This window comes from Canis lupus, chromosome X, assembly GCF_003254725.2.
Source record: "Canis lupus dingo isolate Sandy chromosome X, ASM325472v2, whole genome shotgun sequence".
NCBI lineage: Eukaryota > Metazoa > Chordata > Mammalia > Carnivora > Canidae > Canis > Canis lupus.
In genome coordinates, this window is record NC_064281.1 from 26,623,429 (window position 1) to 26,642,224 (window position 18,796).

At 38.7% G+C, this 18,796-nt stretch overlaps 1 protein-coding gene across 16 annotated transcripts in view; it reads right to left on the reverse strand.

Annotated features, from left to right (window-relative positions):
• Positions 1 to 18,796, reverse strand: part of DMD (dystrophin) — a 2,170,621-nt gene that overhangs the window by 338,095 nt on the left and 1,813,730 nt on the right. For all 16 annotated transcript variants that reach the window (XM_025439443.3, XM_025439430.3, XM_025439477.3 and 13 more), the window contains 2 exons: positions 6,331 to 6,451; positions 5,456 to 5,724 (listed from right to left, as the gene is read on the reverse strand). In XM_025439443.3, the coding sequence (XP_025295228.1) occupies positions 5,456 to 5,724; positions 6,331 to 6,451 (390 nt within the window). The remainder of the gene's footprint in view (positions 1 to 5,455; positions 5,725 to 6,330; positions 6,452 to 18,796) is intronic.

The window sequence follows — 18,796 nt, forward strand, 5'->3', positions numbered from 1 at the left end:
ACTAAACTTTTAAAGCATGTAAGTGAGGCTTTACCATAATGTGCCTTCTTATAGAGGTATTCCAAGATATTAAAGGCCAAATCACATTCTTTTAAACATCGCAAATACATGCTTTAAAGAAAGGGATAGAACCCAGGTCGCTTGGTATGACAGGTGCTAGTTCCTTATTTAACCCAGATTTATAAAGGCTTATATCTTTTTCATTTGCATTTTCTTCTCAATCAAAGCCTACTTAATACACACATCATTTGTATAAAAATAACAAAAGCTTCCACAGAGCAATTCCTCTGCTGTTTATAACCATTAACAAAATATTAGTGAACTTTTCTTTTCCTATGGACAGTACATCTCATTCATTTTGGAGACACTATTTCCTTATTCGGAGTTGAGAGAGCTCTCATATTGAATCATTTTAGGGCTTCCCTGTTTGTGATGGTTCTGCTAACCTTGCATCCCCTAACTATCAGAATGGATTATAAGCTTTCTCTATAAAGCTCACATACGAGGAAGGATTGAAAGTTGGCTCATATAAATGACAAATATAACAAAATTAATAAAGCAATAATAAAACACTGGAACCAGGGTTAAGATGAGAAAAGCAGTAAAGGAAGGGAGAGTTGTATGAACATGGCTGAAAGCTTCTGCTTGCCAATGTGAAGACGAAATCCTAATATGTTACATCACATTTCATGTTAGCTATCAGGAGGAAACATACTTGCTTTTCTCAGTGTCAAAGTCTGAGATAGCATTTCTTTGACAAATTTCTCAAATAGGCCAAGCCACAGGGACTCAGGATGGTCGACCCAAAGAGATGCATTTGCCAGTTATCTTCTTAAATTTTTAGATGTGAATGTTGAACGTAAATAAGTCCGGATGGCATGGTGGCTTCATTATAGTCCCTGGTCTAATACACATGTTCCTGCATTGTTCCTAACTATAATTCTAAAAAGATCTAATAAAAATATTTCATTGTGAGAATTTTAAGGAAAAATTCAGAGAATCCTTGTCCTTGACCTTTTACAGGAAGAGGTGTAAGTTAAAAGTCTAATAAAAAAATAGCAAATAACTACATAGTTGTGACAAAATAGCATAATCCCAAATGGCAGTCTGGGGGAGTTTAATTATGGTTATGGTGTGAAAAACTGTGTTTTGAAGCAGCGGGCAAACTAAGGGCAGTGAAATATTCCTGGCTCAAGAATGATGCACCACTCTGTATAAAGAAACCATGGTAGATTAGAACAAAAAGGAAGCTTGGAACAACAACAGTAACTCTCAAACTTTCTCACACAGGAATTGTTCTCAAGAACGAAAACATCATATGAAGACTATAGGTTCCAAAGTCATTCTGCTTTCTTAATTCCTGCATATATTCATTCCACTTACAGATCTAAGCAGAGCAACTAGTGGTTCTAGGAGTTATTCTTATTCCCCATTACTATAAGGAAAGTAAGAATATTTGTGCAGTCACAGAAGCAGTGGTGTTATTTCCAGTCAAATGAGAAATCATTATTGTGTCCTTCAAATATTTGATAAGTAGTATAAATCATGAATTTTAAAAATAAAGAGACATTTACATTTTCGATTTTATTCTGGGGGTTATTCCTATGGAAGCTCTATCTGCAAGGCTGAGATTCTCTTAGTGAGCAAAATAGTCAATATTGACACTGTGTTTCTTTCTCTGGATTTACTATACGTACAATGTCCTGAGGATGATTAGCCAGTAACGATGCCACTTCCCAGGACCTCATTGTTGTTGCTATTTTATCCATTAGCCAAATCGCAAAGCCACATTTGCTAATGAAATGATATAATGCTAAATCCCACAGAAAAACACAGACCATAGTTCACTTGTATAACAACTTTTTCAACAAATAAGATGAGAGTGGAGGTGGGTATTACAATAGAGTCAGCAGGGGTGATGAAAATGAACTGAAGTGGGTAAACAAAATGCTCTTCTGGCTACATGCCTAGCTACCCCGACAGCGTGGAGCCTCTGAGGGCTTAAATTGCTGAGTAGAAAAATGGGAACAGTAGTTTTGAGCACTCTTCTACTTCTTTTCAAAGTAAGTTTCAGTTAATAAAATTCACTCCCTCTAAACCACCACCACCAACGCTTCAGAGTTTCAAACTCTGTTGTTGAGAAGCCACAGAGAAAGCTGATTTATTTGAAGTGTTGGCATGTACAAGCTCTTTTAGAAAGGAATACTGAGTGCATATAGGTTTTGTTGTTATTGGGATCAAAATGAGTGTCTAACCAATCAATGTGTGGGAAATAAACTTGGTTTTAGGACCAAGGACAGGTAAGAGGAGAAGAGAAGTGAAAGGAAAAATGCAAATAGGCTTCAGTGAGGGTCAGGTGATATTTAAGCTGTTCTACTTTTATTGATTTTATTTTTTTGTTATTGAATCATGCTGTGTACATTCGTCATCCATACTCAGGATACTACTAAGGCTCCTGTGTGGCGGATAAGGCTAAGAATGAATCTCTTATGTCTGCTCTAAAGCCTATAGATTTGGCCACTTAACCAATCTATTAACTAATTTTGTTCCTTTGGGACATTCTCCTAAACTTTTTTTGTCATTTTTGGGGAAGATTCTTAAAAATGTAGTTCCTATATTTTTGAATAAAAGTACTATTCTTTTAAATCTTTTTTAAGATTTTATTTATTTATTTCAGAGAGAGAGAGAGAGACAGAGAGACAGAGAGCACAAGCATGAGCAGGGGGAGGGGCAGAGGCAGAGGAAGAAGCAGGCTCCCTACTGAGCAGGGAGCCTGATGTAGGGTTCTGATCCCAAGATCCAGGGATCATGACCTGAGCCACCTCCAAAAGTACTACTCTTAATGCTAAACAAATACAAGGTAATACATTTTAAACATTACTTTAATTTCCAAGTAGCTGGCAGTGTTAACCATTGATTTACTTGCAAGACATGGGGTCATAGAATGTTAGAGTGGAAGAGATTTTTGAAGTTATAGAGTCAAATATGTAATCTTCCCTTGAATCTTCACCTACTCCTTTAATGAAGAGCTATTCAGTTCAACACTAGACAATAGGCTTCATAAGGGTAAAGACCAACTTCTGTTTCGTTCATAACTACATGTATAGCACATTGTACAGTGGAGTGAAAGAACAAAGGAGCAGAATTAGATTCCTTTATACATTGCCGACACTATGCTAGTAGCTGGGAATTCAAACATACACAGCATGACTCTTGCTTTTAGGAACCTTGCTTTAAGTGACCAGCTACAGTATATGGGAAATTCAAGTGTGACAGCTGAAGCATGTATGGTGATAGATGCAAGTATTGAACCAAGGGCCATTGCTTCTGCTCTGTGGGAACTGGGGGTGGGAGACACTCAGGACAAACTACAGAGACAGGAGCCGTGTGAGGCAGGCTTTGGAGGCTGAGTGGAAGATCACCAGGCATATAAGTGGGGGTAATCCAGGCCAAGGGAAGAGCATTTGCAAAGGCAGAGAGTTACCGGATGACTTGGCATATTTGGGTAAAGGAGTAGTGCAGTGAGAGTGTTCAGAATGGCCTGAAGGATAGGAGTGACAATTAGGAATTTGAACCAGGGCTAGGAAGTAAAGGGTCACCTGCCCTCTTCATTCATTGACTTTATTCTTAGGCAGGCAGTTTCCCTCAAGGATTTTAGGTTGGAGTTGGAAGAGGACAGAAAATGTAGAAAAACAGTAAAGAAACTGTTAATTCACTCACTCCTTAACCAGATATTTAAGATTTTATTTCTTTATTCATGAAAGACACACACACACACACACACACACACACACAGAGACACAGGCAGCGGGAGAATCAGGCTCCCTGTGGGAAGCCTGATGTGGTACTCGATCCCCGGACCTCAGGATCATGACCTGAGCCGAAGGCAGACGCTCAACCACTGAGCCGCCCAGGGGCCCTGTAACCAAAATTTTAAAACACGGTGCTTATCACTTGTTGTGATGAGCACTGAGGGTTGTAGGGAAGTCTTGAGTCACTGTATTGTACCCCTGACACTAACATTGCACTGTATGTTAAGTAACTGGAATTTAAGTAAAAACTTAAAAAAAAATCAAATCGTGTTTATGGTACACCAGAACAGGGATTAAAGATGAGCCTGGCATGGGATTTAAAGAAGTATAATACAACAATTTGAGTACCACAAGCTGGGGGGTAGAATAGGATTTTGGTTGAAAAGAGAAGGGAAAATAGAAAAGAGATATTATGAGGTAAAATGCATGGCCAAGTGCAATCAGTAAAGATGTAGAAGGACTTAAGGAAAGAACTCAGGTTTCAAGCCTAAGCAACTTGAAATTGGAACAGAAGAAAGGGCAGGTAAAAGGAGACAATAGCAGGGGAATGGACAAACATGAGAATGAATGACCTTGGTTTCAAAAGGGCTGCATTTGGATTCTAATAACAAATGGGTGAGGAGATCAGAAGAGAGATCCAGACCAGAAATTGAGGTTTGTCACCATCCATGCCACTTCAAATTGGGAGCATTTACACCATAAAATGGGAATTGAGTGAAGGTTAAAAACTTAGGTGCACCAACATCTGAAGGGTGGGGAGAGTTTCAGAATTGAGGAAAATAATGAAGAATGTGGATGAGACAATGCCACAGAGCAAAGGAGTAGAGATCTTCCAGAACACGGCTGCCAGCACACACATTGAGTACAGGTGAGAATTTCTCTTTGGCATTTGAAACTGGGAGGCCTTTTGTTGGTTTTAACACTAGATGAGCAAACAAAATATGTTTCCAGTTGTTGGTTTTCAAAATGACACTCTTAAATATGTATATTTTTTCTTTATAAATATATTTATCATCTTTGTGCTACAAGGGAATTTAACTTTGGATTTGTGGACAGTATTCCAAATATATAATGATATTTCCTAATATCTGCAGTGGACTAATACAACTCAAAATTGTATTATATACATTGCCTTCTAAGGGAAGGGCAGCAGTAACAGCCTCAATTCACAGTACCATAACTCACCCAAGTCACATAATTTAGTTAGCACAAAGGCCAAAGCCTGGACTCCTGGCTCTTGAATAAGTGTATTTTTCCCTACTCTGATACTAAGTTTTGCAAAGAAGACACACACACACACACATACACACACACACACACACACACACACACCACCCCAGATCATTTTAGTACAAATGCTTAAATTCATTTCCTAATAGCAAAATCAGAACGATTGTTTCACCCCGTAACTTTTTAATATTTCATTCCACATTACTAAAGATAGAGATGATTAGATCACTATGTCCTCTTAGAGAAAATACCACATGCAAATTGATTTTGAATTTGCAAAAGACAGACGGACAGATTCCTAAAGCTTAAGGGCACTATTTTAACTTGGTGAGAAGGAAATGCTGCACTCAAGTTCAGATGAGAATCTCTTTTGCATCTCTCAAAGGGCCCCGAAGCAAAGCAATAGATGGTACCTTGACTTTTTCGAGGTGATCTTGGAGAGAGTCAATGAGGAGGTCACCCACAGGCTGCCAGGATCCTTTGATCACCTCTGCCTGACGTAGTTTGAGATCCAGCTCATCTGTTGCTTCCTGAAGCTCCTGGAGTCTTTCGAGGGCCTCGTCTATTTTTCTCTGCCAGTCTGCAGAGTGCACGTTCAGTTTTTCCCACTGAGTGTTGACCTCCTCAGCTTGCTTTCGTAGGAGCCGTGTGACATTCTGGGCTCTCTCTTCAGGAGGCAGCTCTAAATTGGTAATATGACAAGGTTTTAGGCCACAATCATTTTTTTTAAACATCGCTGAAAAGGTCATACTGGAAGAAAGAGAGTACAGTCTAACAAGAGGCCGACCTGCCACTTAATGGTTCTTTTATACTTTGGCATAAATTCTGATAGTGTCCAGCATGTCTCAAATCTGTCCTCCTGAGAGTATCTGTTCTACCTTATATCGTTCAGATAACCCAAGATTCATTTAAGGTACTGAGTAGAAAAATGCACACCACAAGCTCTAATGTACTTCTGTCAGGCTCTTAAATAGAAAATTAGCTTGTAGTCTTTGGAACAATAGCATTCCTTCTCACCAATAATCTCATTTGTTGATTATTTTCTAAATGTTTCAATAACTGATCACTCATTCGTCTCTTTTACTGTTTATTTATGAATGTGCAAACAGATTTATACATGGTGGCTTATAATTCCTTTTTTTTTCAACATCTATGCTTAATTTGAATCGATTCTATTTAACTTAGAAAATATGAGAGTCATCCAGACCCTGGCAGCAAGAATGGATGGGTTGCTCTGTCACCACTGATCCTTCTATCAATATGCTATTACAGTTCCACATTCAATTACCTCTGGGCTCCTGGTAGAGTTTCTCTAGTCCTTCTAAAGGCTGCTCTGTCAGAAATATTCGTACAGTCTCAAGAGTACTCATGATTACAGGTTCTTTCGTTTTCAATTCCCTCTTGAAGGCCTGTGAAATGAGATGAAAAGAAATGCTTATTTGGCTTGTGGCATTCTTCTCAAAATTAATCCTGGGTGTTCAAAAGTTGGTTATGAAATTCCCAGGTCAATTTCTATCTCCTTTATTTCTAAACCGATAGTCACAAAATGATAAAGAAGGCTATATGGATCTTTCTGTTAATCAGGAAAGCATTGTGTGTAAAGCTAGTCTGGAGAGCATGGGGGGAACTTCCAAGATATGTTAATGCCTTTCATTAAAATAAGAGTGATTCATTTGTACAACTTGACTGCCAAACTTGAAATCTGAAGCCAAAGTTGCAAGACACATATTGCAGAAACCCTAGCAGGGCTAACGACTGCTTCTAAGCACCTAGAAGAATGGTTCTCCAGAACATAGTAGTGAGCCTGAAGGGCATTTGGAAGAATGCAGGTTGTACTGAAATATACAACCAATCCAATTCATAACCACCAGCTAATTCTGTCAAAATATCTGACAACAAATAAAATGAAATATTAACAGTAAACTATGTAAAAACTCAGTACTTCTGAAAAATATCCAATACATTATTCAATGTGATTTCTTTGAGAATGGTAGAAAGTTTTGGAGGTATACTGGACTAAGAATTGTGGGAATAGGTTCCTATAGAAGAGTAGGCCTAGAATTGATCTCTTAGGGTCATCTAGGCTAGTTATCAGTTTTAATCTCTAAACTGTAATCTTCACTGACACAGGGGATTAAAAGGAAAGCAAAATGCATAGTTTCTGCCTTCAGGAAACTTCTGGATGAAAAGAACGGAGAAAACTAACACACTAGAAACAGTGAAAACAATAAGCTTCATACATAATTGAGTGCTAGAATAAGACATCATGTGAGGCTAGAATAAATGGACAGATACTTGGAAATCACCAAAGATACTTATTGACCAGATTATGCTGTCTCAGAAGTGAAGATGTTAATGGAAGTGGTAAATACCACAGAAACGTTAATCAATCAGTGTAAAAACAATAGTAATAATAACATTAATTACCCTGAGCTAGCGCTTAATTATTCATATTGTTTTTCAATTCTTCCATATTTTTAGCAATTTCACTACTGAATTTAAGCCTCGAGGGAAAATTTAGCTGTATCTCCTTTGAACTTTGGATATATCATGTTGCAGGAATGCTCTAGAACTGTATTAGATGACACAGTTATAAATAAAATCCTCATCATTCAGAAAAATCCTGAGTTTGATACTTTGCAAAATGATTCATCTTCCATAGTTGGTTACAATTGACTAAAGAGAGGCCAAGTGTTTGAAATAAAATAATAAAATTCTGTAAGTGAAAGTTAGTAGTTTCTGTACACTGAGATATTTTTGTGTCTTTGAAATAATACAGAGTAGGTGAGCTATTTACTATGCTTACATGTAGGGCTGATTCTTCTTCTAATATTTTATTTGAAATCTATGTGTGTGTGTGTGTGCATGTGTATGTGTATACAGCTCTTGCTCATATATCTGATTTTCCCAACTTCAAGAAAATTATTGTTTTTTTCTAGTCTCTCCATTTGGACTTGATAGGAGGCAACTGACTCAGATACTACTAATTATAAAAATAATAATTGCTCCCTTTATTGAACTACTACGTGTCAGTGGTTGTTATCAGAAACTAGAAACATAAAGTTGAATGCAAAACAACTCTTCCTGTTTAGAAACCTGTATATAGTAGAAGAGTCAAACACATAAATAATTTTGTTTTTTAAAGATTTATTTCTTTCTTAGAGAGAGAGAGAGAGAGAGAGAGAGCATGAACAGGAGGGGCAGAGGGAGAGGGAGAGAGAATCTCAAGCAGACATCACACTGAGTGTAGAGCCCAATGCAGGGCTCAATCTCAGGACCCTGAGATTACAACCTGAGCTGAAATCAAGAGTTGGACACTTAATCGACTATGCCACCCAGATGCCCTCAATTTCAGTTCAGTGTGGGAAATGCTATAGGTTTGCACAATATGGGAAAAGAAATTGGGATAGGCTTCCCAGAGAAGATACTATTCATAAAGAACTCCAAAACATGAAAACAAGTTAGCCTGGGAAGTGCAGGATAGGGGAAGAGGGAGAAAAATGATGAAAATACAGATGTGAAGACATAGGACATAATACAGTCCAGCATGTACAGTTATCTCAAGTAGGCCAGTTCTCTAGAACATCAAGTAGAAGGAGAGGACAGATCCAGAGATAAATAAGACAGTGTCATTATCTTAAACTATATTTGACCTTTAACTCAGAAGTTGAAGCTCAATCTATGAGTTGCTGAGAAGCCTAGGTATTCTCTTGCAGACAATCAGGAGCCTTTGAGAGAATTTAAGCAGGGGAGTGGCATGGGCATGTGTGGGTTTCAAATAAATGACCCCAATGTAAATACAGAGTAAGTACTTGAGAAGGGCAGAAATGGAATTAGAGAGATCAGTTAGGAGGCAATTGTAAGAATTTGGTGAAAGATTATGAGGATCTGACCCAGGGCAGTGGTACAAAAATGAATGAATGAATGAATAAAAGGATGGAATAGGGAAATATTTAGAGTGTTAGAGGTTTGGGGATTTGGTGACTGAACAGATGCCAGAGAGAAGAGACGGGAAGGACTAAGGAAGACTTCTAGTTTCTAGGTTGGAGAGATGAGTGAATGCTGGGTGCAATTAACCTACATGTGAGAAAATAAACTCTCCTGGATTTCTCAGCATGCCTATAAAAAGCTCTGGCTCCTGAGAACCTTCCCATATCATGGGAACTAAATTTGCAGTCATGTGTCTAGTTAATTTCACTCACCCAAGAGGACCAAATGTTTAGAGCCCAGAGTAAGTTCCCACGTTAAGCTCCAAACTGTCAGCAAGACTGGAATGACTATCTCTTTGGGTCTTTACAGCTTGGGGGGAAAAAAGCCCAGACCTTGGTGACATTTTCAGTTTGTAAAATCTGAGACATGTGGGGCTATCTGGCTTCTAGAAAAGTTGGAGTTAGGAATCAGTCCCTTTATGTTTCCAAGGAGACCCTTTCATGAGGAGAAGGGGACATTTTCTGGGGGAAAAGGCCTTGTCCCCCTATAAGAAGAGATAAATCATTTTTCCTGGTCTTTTGCCTAGAGAGTATGCAGCCAGTTATGTAGGAACATTTTCTATCAGCTCTTATGTCTCCCTAGGGGTAAGACTTGGGGCAAAGGCCAGGATGGGGTGGTGGTGATGATATTTCCTGTTAGGTGACTGAAAGAAATCTGTCTCTGATTCAGAATACCTCATGTGCACATTCAGGGTAAAATTAATGAAGATGAATATTAAAAACCCAATACTAGGGATCCCTGGGTGGCTTAGCAGTTTAGCGCCTGCCTTCGGCCCGGGGCGTGATCCTGGAGACCCGGGATTGAGTCCCACATCAGGCTCCCTGCATGGAGCCTGCTTCTACCTCTGTGTCTCTCCTTCTTTCTCTCTGTATCTCTCATGAATAAATAAATAAACATCTTAAAAAAACCCTCAATACTAATATGAAGGGGGAATCTGTTTCGAGAACAGACTAAGAAGGTGCAATACAGCTTGGAGAGGTACCTTTCCTTCCAGAAGGAAATAAATATCAAAGTCTAATATTTAGGGAGACAAAAGGAGATTTAGGAGTCATTTTCTCAGTTAATATCCACTGAGTGCCTATGATTATACAAAGAGACAAGGATTACAATTATAGAAGTAGACGAGATTGCTCAGGCAGCAGAGTGGGCTAAAGAGAAAACTCTGGAGAATATACAAAATTTATGGACAGACAGAAGAACTGAATCCCATGAGAGGCCAAGAGAGAATGGAATGGACAGGTGGAAAGCTTGGGGGAAATGAGAAGTGTAGAATTATGGAAGAGAGAGGAAGAAGGCAGCGCTGGTGGCGCAGCAGTTTGGCGCTGCCTGCAGCCTGGGGTGTGATCCTGGAGACCTGGGAGTGAGTCCCACATCGGGCTCCCTGCATGGAGCCTGCTTCTCCCTCTCCCTCTGCCTGTGTCTCTGCCTCTCTCTCTCTGTGTGTCTATGAATAAATAAATAACATCTTAAAAAAATAAAATAAAACCTTTAAAAAAGAGTGAGAGAGAGGGGAAGAAAGTGACTGAGAATGTCCAACCATGACACACAGAAGTAAAGCAAAGACTCAGAAATGTTCATTGGACGTGGTGAGAGCCATTTCAGTGGAGGGGAGTAGCTTCAGAAGTAGGTTCAGTTGAGGAGTGAGTGGGAGAAGAAGGAATATGTATTTTAGATGAATACTGTGCAACATATATATTTTTTTTTCTGACAGGGAGAAAAGGAATATAGGAAGGAGGGCAGAGTGGATTTCAATGTAAAGGGAAGTTATATTCTTTTTAGGACAGGAAGGGTTTGCACACAGGGTGAAAGGTGGAAGCTAGCTAGCAGTGGGGAAACTGAGTGTCCTGGTTTGTTGGAGACTGGGTAGTGCTTCATGAAGTGGGACTTTGAACGCAAAAACCAGGACAGTCTCATGCAAACCAGGACAGTTGGTTACCATAGCAGAGAGAAATCTATTAAAGACCTAGACTGGGGAAAGTGGAGATAATTGTTGGAGTAAGGTCTGTAAAACAAGGAAATGGATCTTAAAGGTCCTATCAAATTGACAAAGTCCAAGACACTGTTTGATGATGCAGCTCCATTGTTAGAAGTGAACACCCATTGTGAGAGACCACTTGTTTGCCCCTCGAGTTATTGCCAAAGGCTTAGCACCACCACAGCTGCACAGTTCATTTCTTAAATATGAGTCACTGAGGATTAAAACGAATCTAAAGAAAAGACAAAGGAAGTTCTGTCATTACAAAGACATAAGCACCATTATTTTCACATCGTTGTCTGAAATTAAGAAAAGAATGTGGATGGAAGAGAAGGTTATGTGCTCTATCTTCAGCATTTGGGAAGATTTAGACAAAATATAAGAAAGGTTAAAAACCCCAGGAGGAAGGGAGAAATAGTTGGTTCAAGACAATCAGAAGACAAAGAAAATGGTAACGTTTCTCACTATGTGGCAAATACCATAAATAGGAATATGTCGTTTTAAGCATGGTTAGAATGAAAAATCTTCTTCCATTTGTTCGTTTAACAAATTTTGAGCACCTTACTATACAAGACACTGTTCTAAGCAAAAAGCATCAGTGGTCCTTATAGCATGGAGTTTATTTTTTTTTTTTTTTTTTTTTTTTTTTTTTTTTTTTTTTATTTATTTTTTTTATTGGTGTTCAAAGAGATAGGCTTTTTAAAAGAGATTTTATCTATGTATTTATTTATTTATTTTAGAGATAGGGGGTTGGAGAGCAAGTGGGAGAAAGAGCAGAGGGAGAGGGACAAGCAGATTCACACAAATGCAGAAACCAATGCAGGGCTCAATCCTGTGACCTTGAGATCATGACCTGAGCTGAAATCAAGAGTTGGACGCTTAATGGACTGAGACCCCAGGCACCCCTAAAAGAGACAGGCTTATGTAGTAAATGTAAAAACAAAGACAACAACAAGAAAAACCAGTGAAGATTCTGCCTTAAAATAACAGAAAATCCATTTTCACCATCTAATTGATTTATCATAAACTACATGTTATAAGAGTTCACTGTATTTTAAGAAGGAAAATGGGGACATTTTAAAACAAAACTGAGAACATTCAATGTCAAGAGCCTTAACTCTTTGATAACTGTCTTGTCTCTCAAAGAAAGTCTATTTGAGTGATGTCTGGGAATATATGTACTCCTATACTATACTGATTTTGTCTCAGAGGTTATGCTTAATATTTTAAATTGGACAAGTTGGTTCGTTTATGTGCTGATGTGAAAAAGGTATCAGATACAGAGACCTTCCTCCATACATGTACAGAATAATCTTTGCGTTAGATGTCAATATTCACATGTTAAGATATTTACTTCCTGAATCTTTTGAACAGATAAAATTATTTTCTTTAAAATTCATCCACTTCTCCACAGCTTCCTCTTCACCTTTCCAAGATAGCCAGGCCCAAGGGCCTAACATAGTGTTGTGGAAGAATCAGAAGCAACTACTAAAGACTTAGAGCACCTCTGTGAAAAGAACGTTAACTTTCTGTCTTACAAATGAGAAAATAATTAGGCACACTAGTTTGACATCTTTCCTTCAGCTTCTTAAGTTTCACAGAATAATTTATATGAAGCATGCACTACACAATTGTACTAGTGGGACATCCTCAGGTAAATCCATTTATTTTATTTTATTTTTTAAAAGATTAGAGAGACACAGAGAGAGAGGAAGAGACACAGGCAGAAGCAGGCTCCCTCTGGGGAGCCTGATGCAGAACTCGACACCAGAACCCCGGAATCATGACCTAAGCTGAAGGCAGATGCCCAACACCTGAGCCACCAGGGTGCCCTAAATCCATTTATTTTAAGGTGAAATTATCTGATAGATGGTATTTATTCATTATTTTAAAAGTTTATCTATCTAAGCAGTCTCTACACCTGACGTGGGGCTCGAACTTGCAGCCCTGAGATCAAGAGCTGCATGCTCTACTGACTGAGCCAGCCAGATGCCCTTGATAGATAATATCTTTTTTTTAATTTTTTTTTTTATTTTTTAAAATTTATGATAGGCACACAGTGAGAGAGAGAGAGAGGCAGAGACACAGGCAGAGGGAGAAGCAGGCTCCATGCACCGGGAGCCCGACGTGGGATTCGATCCCAGGTCTCCAGGATCGCGCCCTGGGCCAAAGGCAGGCGCTAAACCGCTGCGCCACCCAGGGATCCGATAGATAATATCTATATATCAAAAATACTAACCAGCTGGGTGACTGGCTGCTGGCAAATTAATTAGCTAATAGAAAAATATTAACTTTGAACCTGTTATGCGTGAGATAGGGAAGATGTAGGAACTGGATCTTTGTCCTTAAGGAGTCCCTGGTTTGGTTGAATAGGTGTGTTCGCGGGGATACTTTTATACTATGAATGTTTTCCAATGTAGGTATAGATGATATAGGTATGAGGTACAGATGATAAGTTAGGATTTACTTAAGGCCATCAGTTCATGAGTCATTTAGAATCCAAATCTTGAAATTCTTAAAGCGAGGCTGAAGATGAATAATGGCAAAAAATGAAAAGTTCTCTGGGTTATAATAGTTAATAGTTTGGAAGACACATAAGTGGGAAATCCTAATGGCCATGAAGCAAGTCAGAAATTTTAAAACCTTGAAGGTAACAGAGAAGAACTGAGTCAATGATTATTTGTTTTTATTCCCTGCCCTGCCTACGTATAGGAGAAAAACAAATAGGGTGAATATTACCTCAAATACTTCTTAATACCATAAAGAGAAGTAGCTTAGAATCACGTGTAGAGGGGCTGCAGGGTGAGATATTGATATGCTTGATGTGCCTCAGAGAAGAGATGGGCAGGATGAGAGCTCTGGGCACAGGGACTGACATTTTTTTAAAAGATTCATTTATTTGAGGTGAGGAGGGGCAGAGAGAGAGGGAGGGAGAGAATCCTGACTGAGCCACTCAGGCGCCCCGAGGACTAACATTTTTGAGAGAAAAGCTATCCTGTCTTCACCTAGAGATCCTGGTCCTATCACTATGGATGTAAGTAGAAGCCTTTGCTTTTCAAAACATAGGTCTCTTTCAACCATATGCAGGTTCCATGGAGCTGAATTTTATCTATATTCCCACTGAGGTGGCAAGTCTGTATTTGTGTTATTCAACCTAAAATCTCACAGAATGGCTATATGTTGTTCATGTGTGTCAGCAGAGCTTGACGGAATCACCCCGTGAGGCTGACGGAAGTGGTTAAGAGAGGGCTGTGGCCGCTGACTTGAAGTTCAAGCTCAGGCTGGGGCCAAAGCTTGGCTGGACGATCCAGAACTGGTCATGAGATCTCCCTGAGCCCTTGTGCCCCCATTTGTTAAAATGTGGAGGTTTGCTAATCACCTTATCAAAGTTTTAAGATCCAGTTTGAATATTCTTTTTTTTTTTTTTTTAAGATTTATTTATTTATGGGCACCCGGTGGCTCAGTCAGTTAAGTGTCTGGGTTAGCTCAGGTCATGATCCCAGGGTACTGGGATTGAACCCTGCATGGGGCTCCCTGCTCAGTGGGAACTCTGCTTCTCCCTCTACCCCTTCCCCCTGCTTGTGATCTCTCTTTCATGCTCTCTCTCTCTCTCAAATAAACAAAATCTTTAAAAAATGATTTATTTATGTGAGAGAGGGGAGGGGCAGAGGGAGAATCTTAAGCAGACTCCTCACTGGATGCCCAGCCCCTCGTGGGGCTCGATTTCACAACCTTGAGATCGCAACCCTGAGATCACAACCTGAGCCAAAACCAAGAGATGGATGCTTAATCGACTGTGCCACCCAGGCGCCCCAGTTTGAATATTCTATAATTAACATGGTTAGGTCATTTTGGTCATTAATTGGACATAGGCCTGTTACATGGTAGTGGTTTGTGATTGGCTCTTCTAGGCACCATTACTAATGATAAAAATTCTAGCCACAGCTTGGTACATAGTGGATAATAAATATTGTTGAACATATAAGAGAACACCCACTTAGAAAACCAGAATGTGTTATATGGAGGCCAGTTTGATTTAGATGCAGAACATGCTTGAGGGTGAAAGCCTGGGCTCATGAATTATTAGAGGAAAAAATTAAATGCTGTCAATGGGGAAAAATTGAGAGCTCTTCTTCTGGGCCTATTTTTATGTGCCAGATCCAAAGCTGAGTGTAACCTTTGAGTAACTTGAGTGGATTTTCCTCAAGAGGAGGCCTTATTAGCTCTGCCTTCTTAATCCTAGTGATTTCTTTCCTGGAGGAGATGTTCATGTGCACACATTCAGAAGTTCCATAGTTTGAACTGCTTTCAGGCTTTTCCTCTGGTCTGAAGCATTAGCTAAGGGATAAGAGGACACTAGAGACCCTAAAATTTAAGGGAATCCCAATGGTGCCATCCACTCAAATGGTTCCTGAGTGGCACATGACAAGGATGTTAACATAGTTATATCTACAAATTGATCAGTGTTTTAGCTTTGTCATCCTATATTATCATGCTAGTTTCCATATTATTTCTACTTTTTCTACCTGCCTCATATATTGTTTTTACTTCTCATAAGAAAGTTGAATACATTCTGTCACCATAATGACGTTCCTCACTTAAAGAGCCACTGTATTTACTGAATCTCAAACACATCACTAATACTTTATTTGCTGAATGCTGATTTAGGGACCATCAATGCCCAGTGAGCTTGAACATTGGAAGAGGGCAAGATCCCAAAACATGGTTAACTGGAGTCGCAGGAATTTGTCTCTAAGAGTCTAAGGCAAATTCACAGGGATTCATGGAAGAAGGAAATTCGAAAGAACAGAACAACAACAACAAAACAAAAAGACAAAGGATTCTCTTAATATTCATTTGAAATAGCTGGTATTAGAGAAGTTATGCAAATGTGGAGCATATGGGATATAAAGAAAAGATCAAGTCATCTTGATTTTTTTTTATTGTAGTAACAGCACGTAATGTGAGCTCCACCTTCTTGAGAGTTTTCAGTGCATAATACAGTACGTTCCTCCAGGCCCTAGGCTGTACAGTGGGTCTCTAGAATTTACTCCTCCTGCACAACTGAAACTTTATATTGAATGGCAAGTTTCCATTTCATCCTCTCTCTAGCCTCTCATAATCACTCTTCCACTGTACTTCTAAGAGTTTGACTACACTGTCATCTTTAAACAAGATAGAAAAAAAGTCCCATTTTGTTTCCAGTCCACTTAAAGTGAAGACAAGGGATCACAGCATCAGATATATCTAGTTATTGTTTCAGATAGTCAACAACATCAACAACAGCAATTCATAAATGAGACCGAATCAATTTCAAGCAAAGTTGAAAAATAAATGGACATATTTCAAGCCTGAAATTATTTTAAAAAATCTAATTGTATTCAATGAAAGGAAAGTTTTTTGAGTGTTTAGGGGGGAAAATGAAGTTAACCAACTCCTTGTTGAGATTTATTTTTTGGAAGTCTTTTAAGCTAAAAGCGGTGTTGCTGAGATCAAGGGCATGGGCTAGAACAGAGTCCAGCCTGCTTGCAGATCTGTGATACTATGGAGGAATAGTTTAGTGCCCATGCAGCATCTTGAACAGCTGTTTGACTCTCAATCCTAGGCCTGGGCTGCTTCCAACAACTACTGGGGAAGTCACTTCCTACTGACGATAATGTTGTTAAGTTTTGAGCTGACTTTGAGAAATCTCTGGTGAAAACTCAATCTGTTCCCATGGTCACTTAGAGAATTAGGTCTTAGGTCATTGAACCTAAACCCTAAATTTTGGAAATTCCTTCTGAAGCAACTGTACAGATGAATGGATTATTAGGAGACCTTGTGACAAATTAATTTATATCCATTCTCAAGAGGCTCAGCCAAAATCTGAGACTGTTGAGTGTGAGTGGTGAATAATTTCTGAATCATGCCATTTGTCTCTATCAATATAATCCAAAAATGGAACCCTTGTTTTGCTACACATACACACCCTCACCCATGATCATTTCAAAGTCTTTCCCATTGCCATAAATGGTATCATCATTTCCCCATTTGTTCAAATCAGAGACTTCAGAGTCATCCTGGACTCTTCACTTTCTCTTACATTCCACATCCCATCTATCAAGTTCTGTCAGCTCTACTTTCAAAATATATCTTGGGTCAAATAATTTTTCACAATGTCTATCATTTCCACCCTAGGCCAAGTCATCATTGTCTCCTTCCTAAATGACTTTAGCACCCCCCTAACTTTCTCCCTGGTCTCAGTTTTGCTCCTCCTACTGTCAATTCTCCATAGAGCAACCAGAGACAACTTTAGGACACAGGAAACCAGATCACATCATCCCTGTTTATAGTTCCCCAGTGGTGTATCTTTATGCACAAAATAAAATCTACTCCAAACTGTAGCAGACAACATCAATTATTATCTGGCCTTTGCCACTTGCTACAATGTATCATTAGCCCATCTCCTTATTCCTTGAGCACAGCAAACCTGTTCTTACATCTTTTGCATTTGCTGCTCCTTCTGCCTAAAATACTCTTCACTCAAGGTCTTTGCTTGGCTCACTCACTCAGAACTTTGCTTGTATAAATATAACCTCCTCAGATAAGCCATTATCCCTCATTCTTTCTCTATTCCTGTTTTGTTTATTTTCTCTTTATAGTACTGAATTGATAGGAGTTTATGTGTTAATTTATTCGTTTACTTGATATTTCACTCAGTAAAATCTGAAGGTCCATGGGGGCAGAGTCTCGTTTTGTTCACTCCTGTATCTTCAGCCCTGGCCCTCAATAAATAATCACTGAGAGAATCCTATATTCTAGGAGTCTGAATTATGGTACAGTTTTTCCTAAAATAATTTTTAGGGAATAGGAAGAACACAGAAAATGATCAGAGGGGTTCATTTGAAATTAAATGACTGTTGGGCACCTGGGTGGCTCAGTGGTTGAATGTCTACCTTCGGCTCAGGTTGTGATCCCGGGGTCCTGGGATCAAGTCTCGCATCGTGCTCCCCACAGGGGGCCTGCTTCTCCCTCTCCCTATATCTCTGCCTCTCTCTCTGTCTCTAATGAATAAAGAAATAAAATATTTAAAAAATAAAAATAAAAAAAAGAAATTAAATGACTGTGTAAAAGGGTCCTGTAAAGGCAAAGTCCTATATGAATATTGTTTTAAGAATATTTTTCAAGAGAGCAAAGTATTTTGATTAGAAATAGGTTAGAAAGAGGACTTTGATAGGGAAGTTAATTTGTAAATTATTCACATTTTATTTTATTATACTCATTAAAGGAAAATGGAAAATCCTAGATGGCTCCATTCTCAAGTTTTGATGATATAGCTAGTTTTCAGAAGACTCTCTCAAATGTCTAGAAATGTAGTTCTAAAAATAATTTAAAAATCTTTTCCATTCAGCAATCCTAAATATGACTGCATAATATATGAAACTTATACAAAAGTAGCTTACTCCATTTAGGGATGAAGGATAGATCAAAAAGATGTCTATTTCCAAAGTAACATTCAGATTTCTATTTTTTTTCTCAACTTAGCCAAATATTTTGTTTTTAGGAAATTTGCACTTTTTATTTAAATTGTGAAGTTTATTAGTGAAAAGTTACTTTTGAGATGTTTTATTATCTTAGCATCTGTAAGCTCTGCAGCCATATTCTCCTCATCTCCACCTGATATTGTCAAATTTTATTTTCTGTTTTTTTTTTCCTTTATCAGTCTTGCCATGAGTTTGTCGATTTTCTTAACCTTTTTAAAGAATAAACTTTTGGCTTTGTTGAGCAAAAAAAAATGTCTATTTGTCTA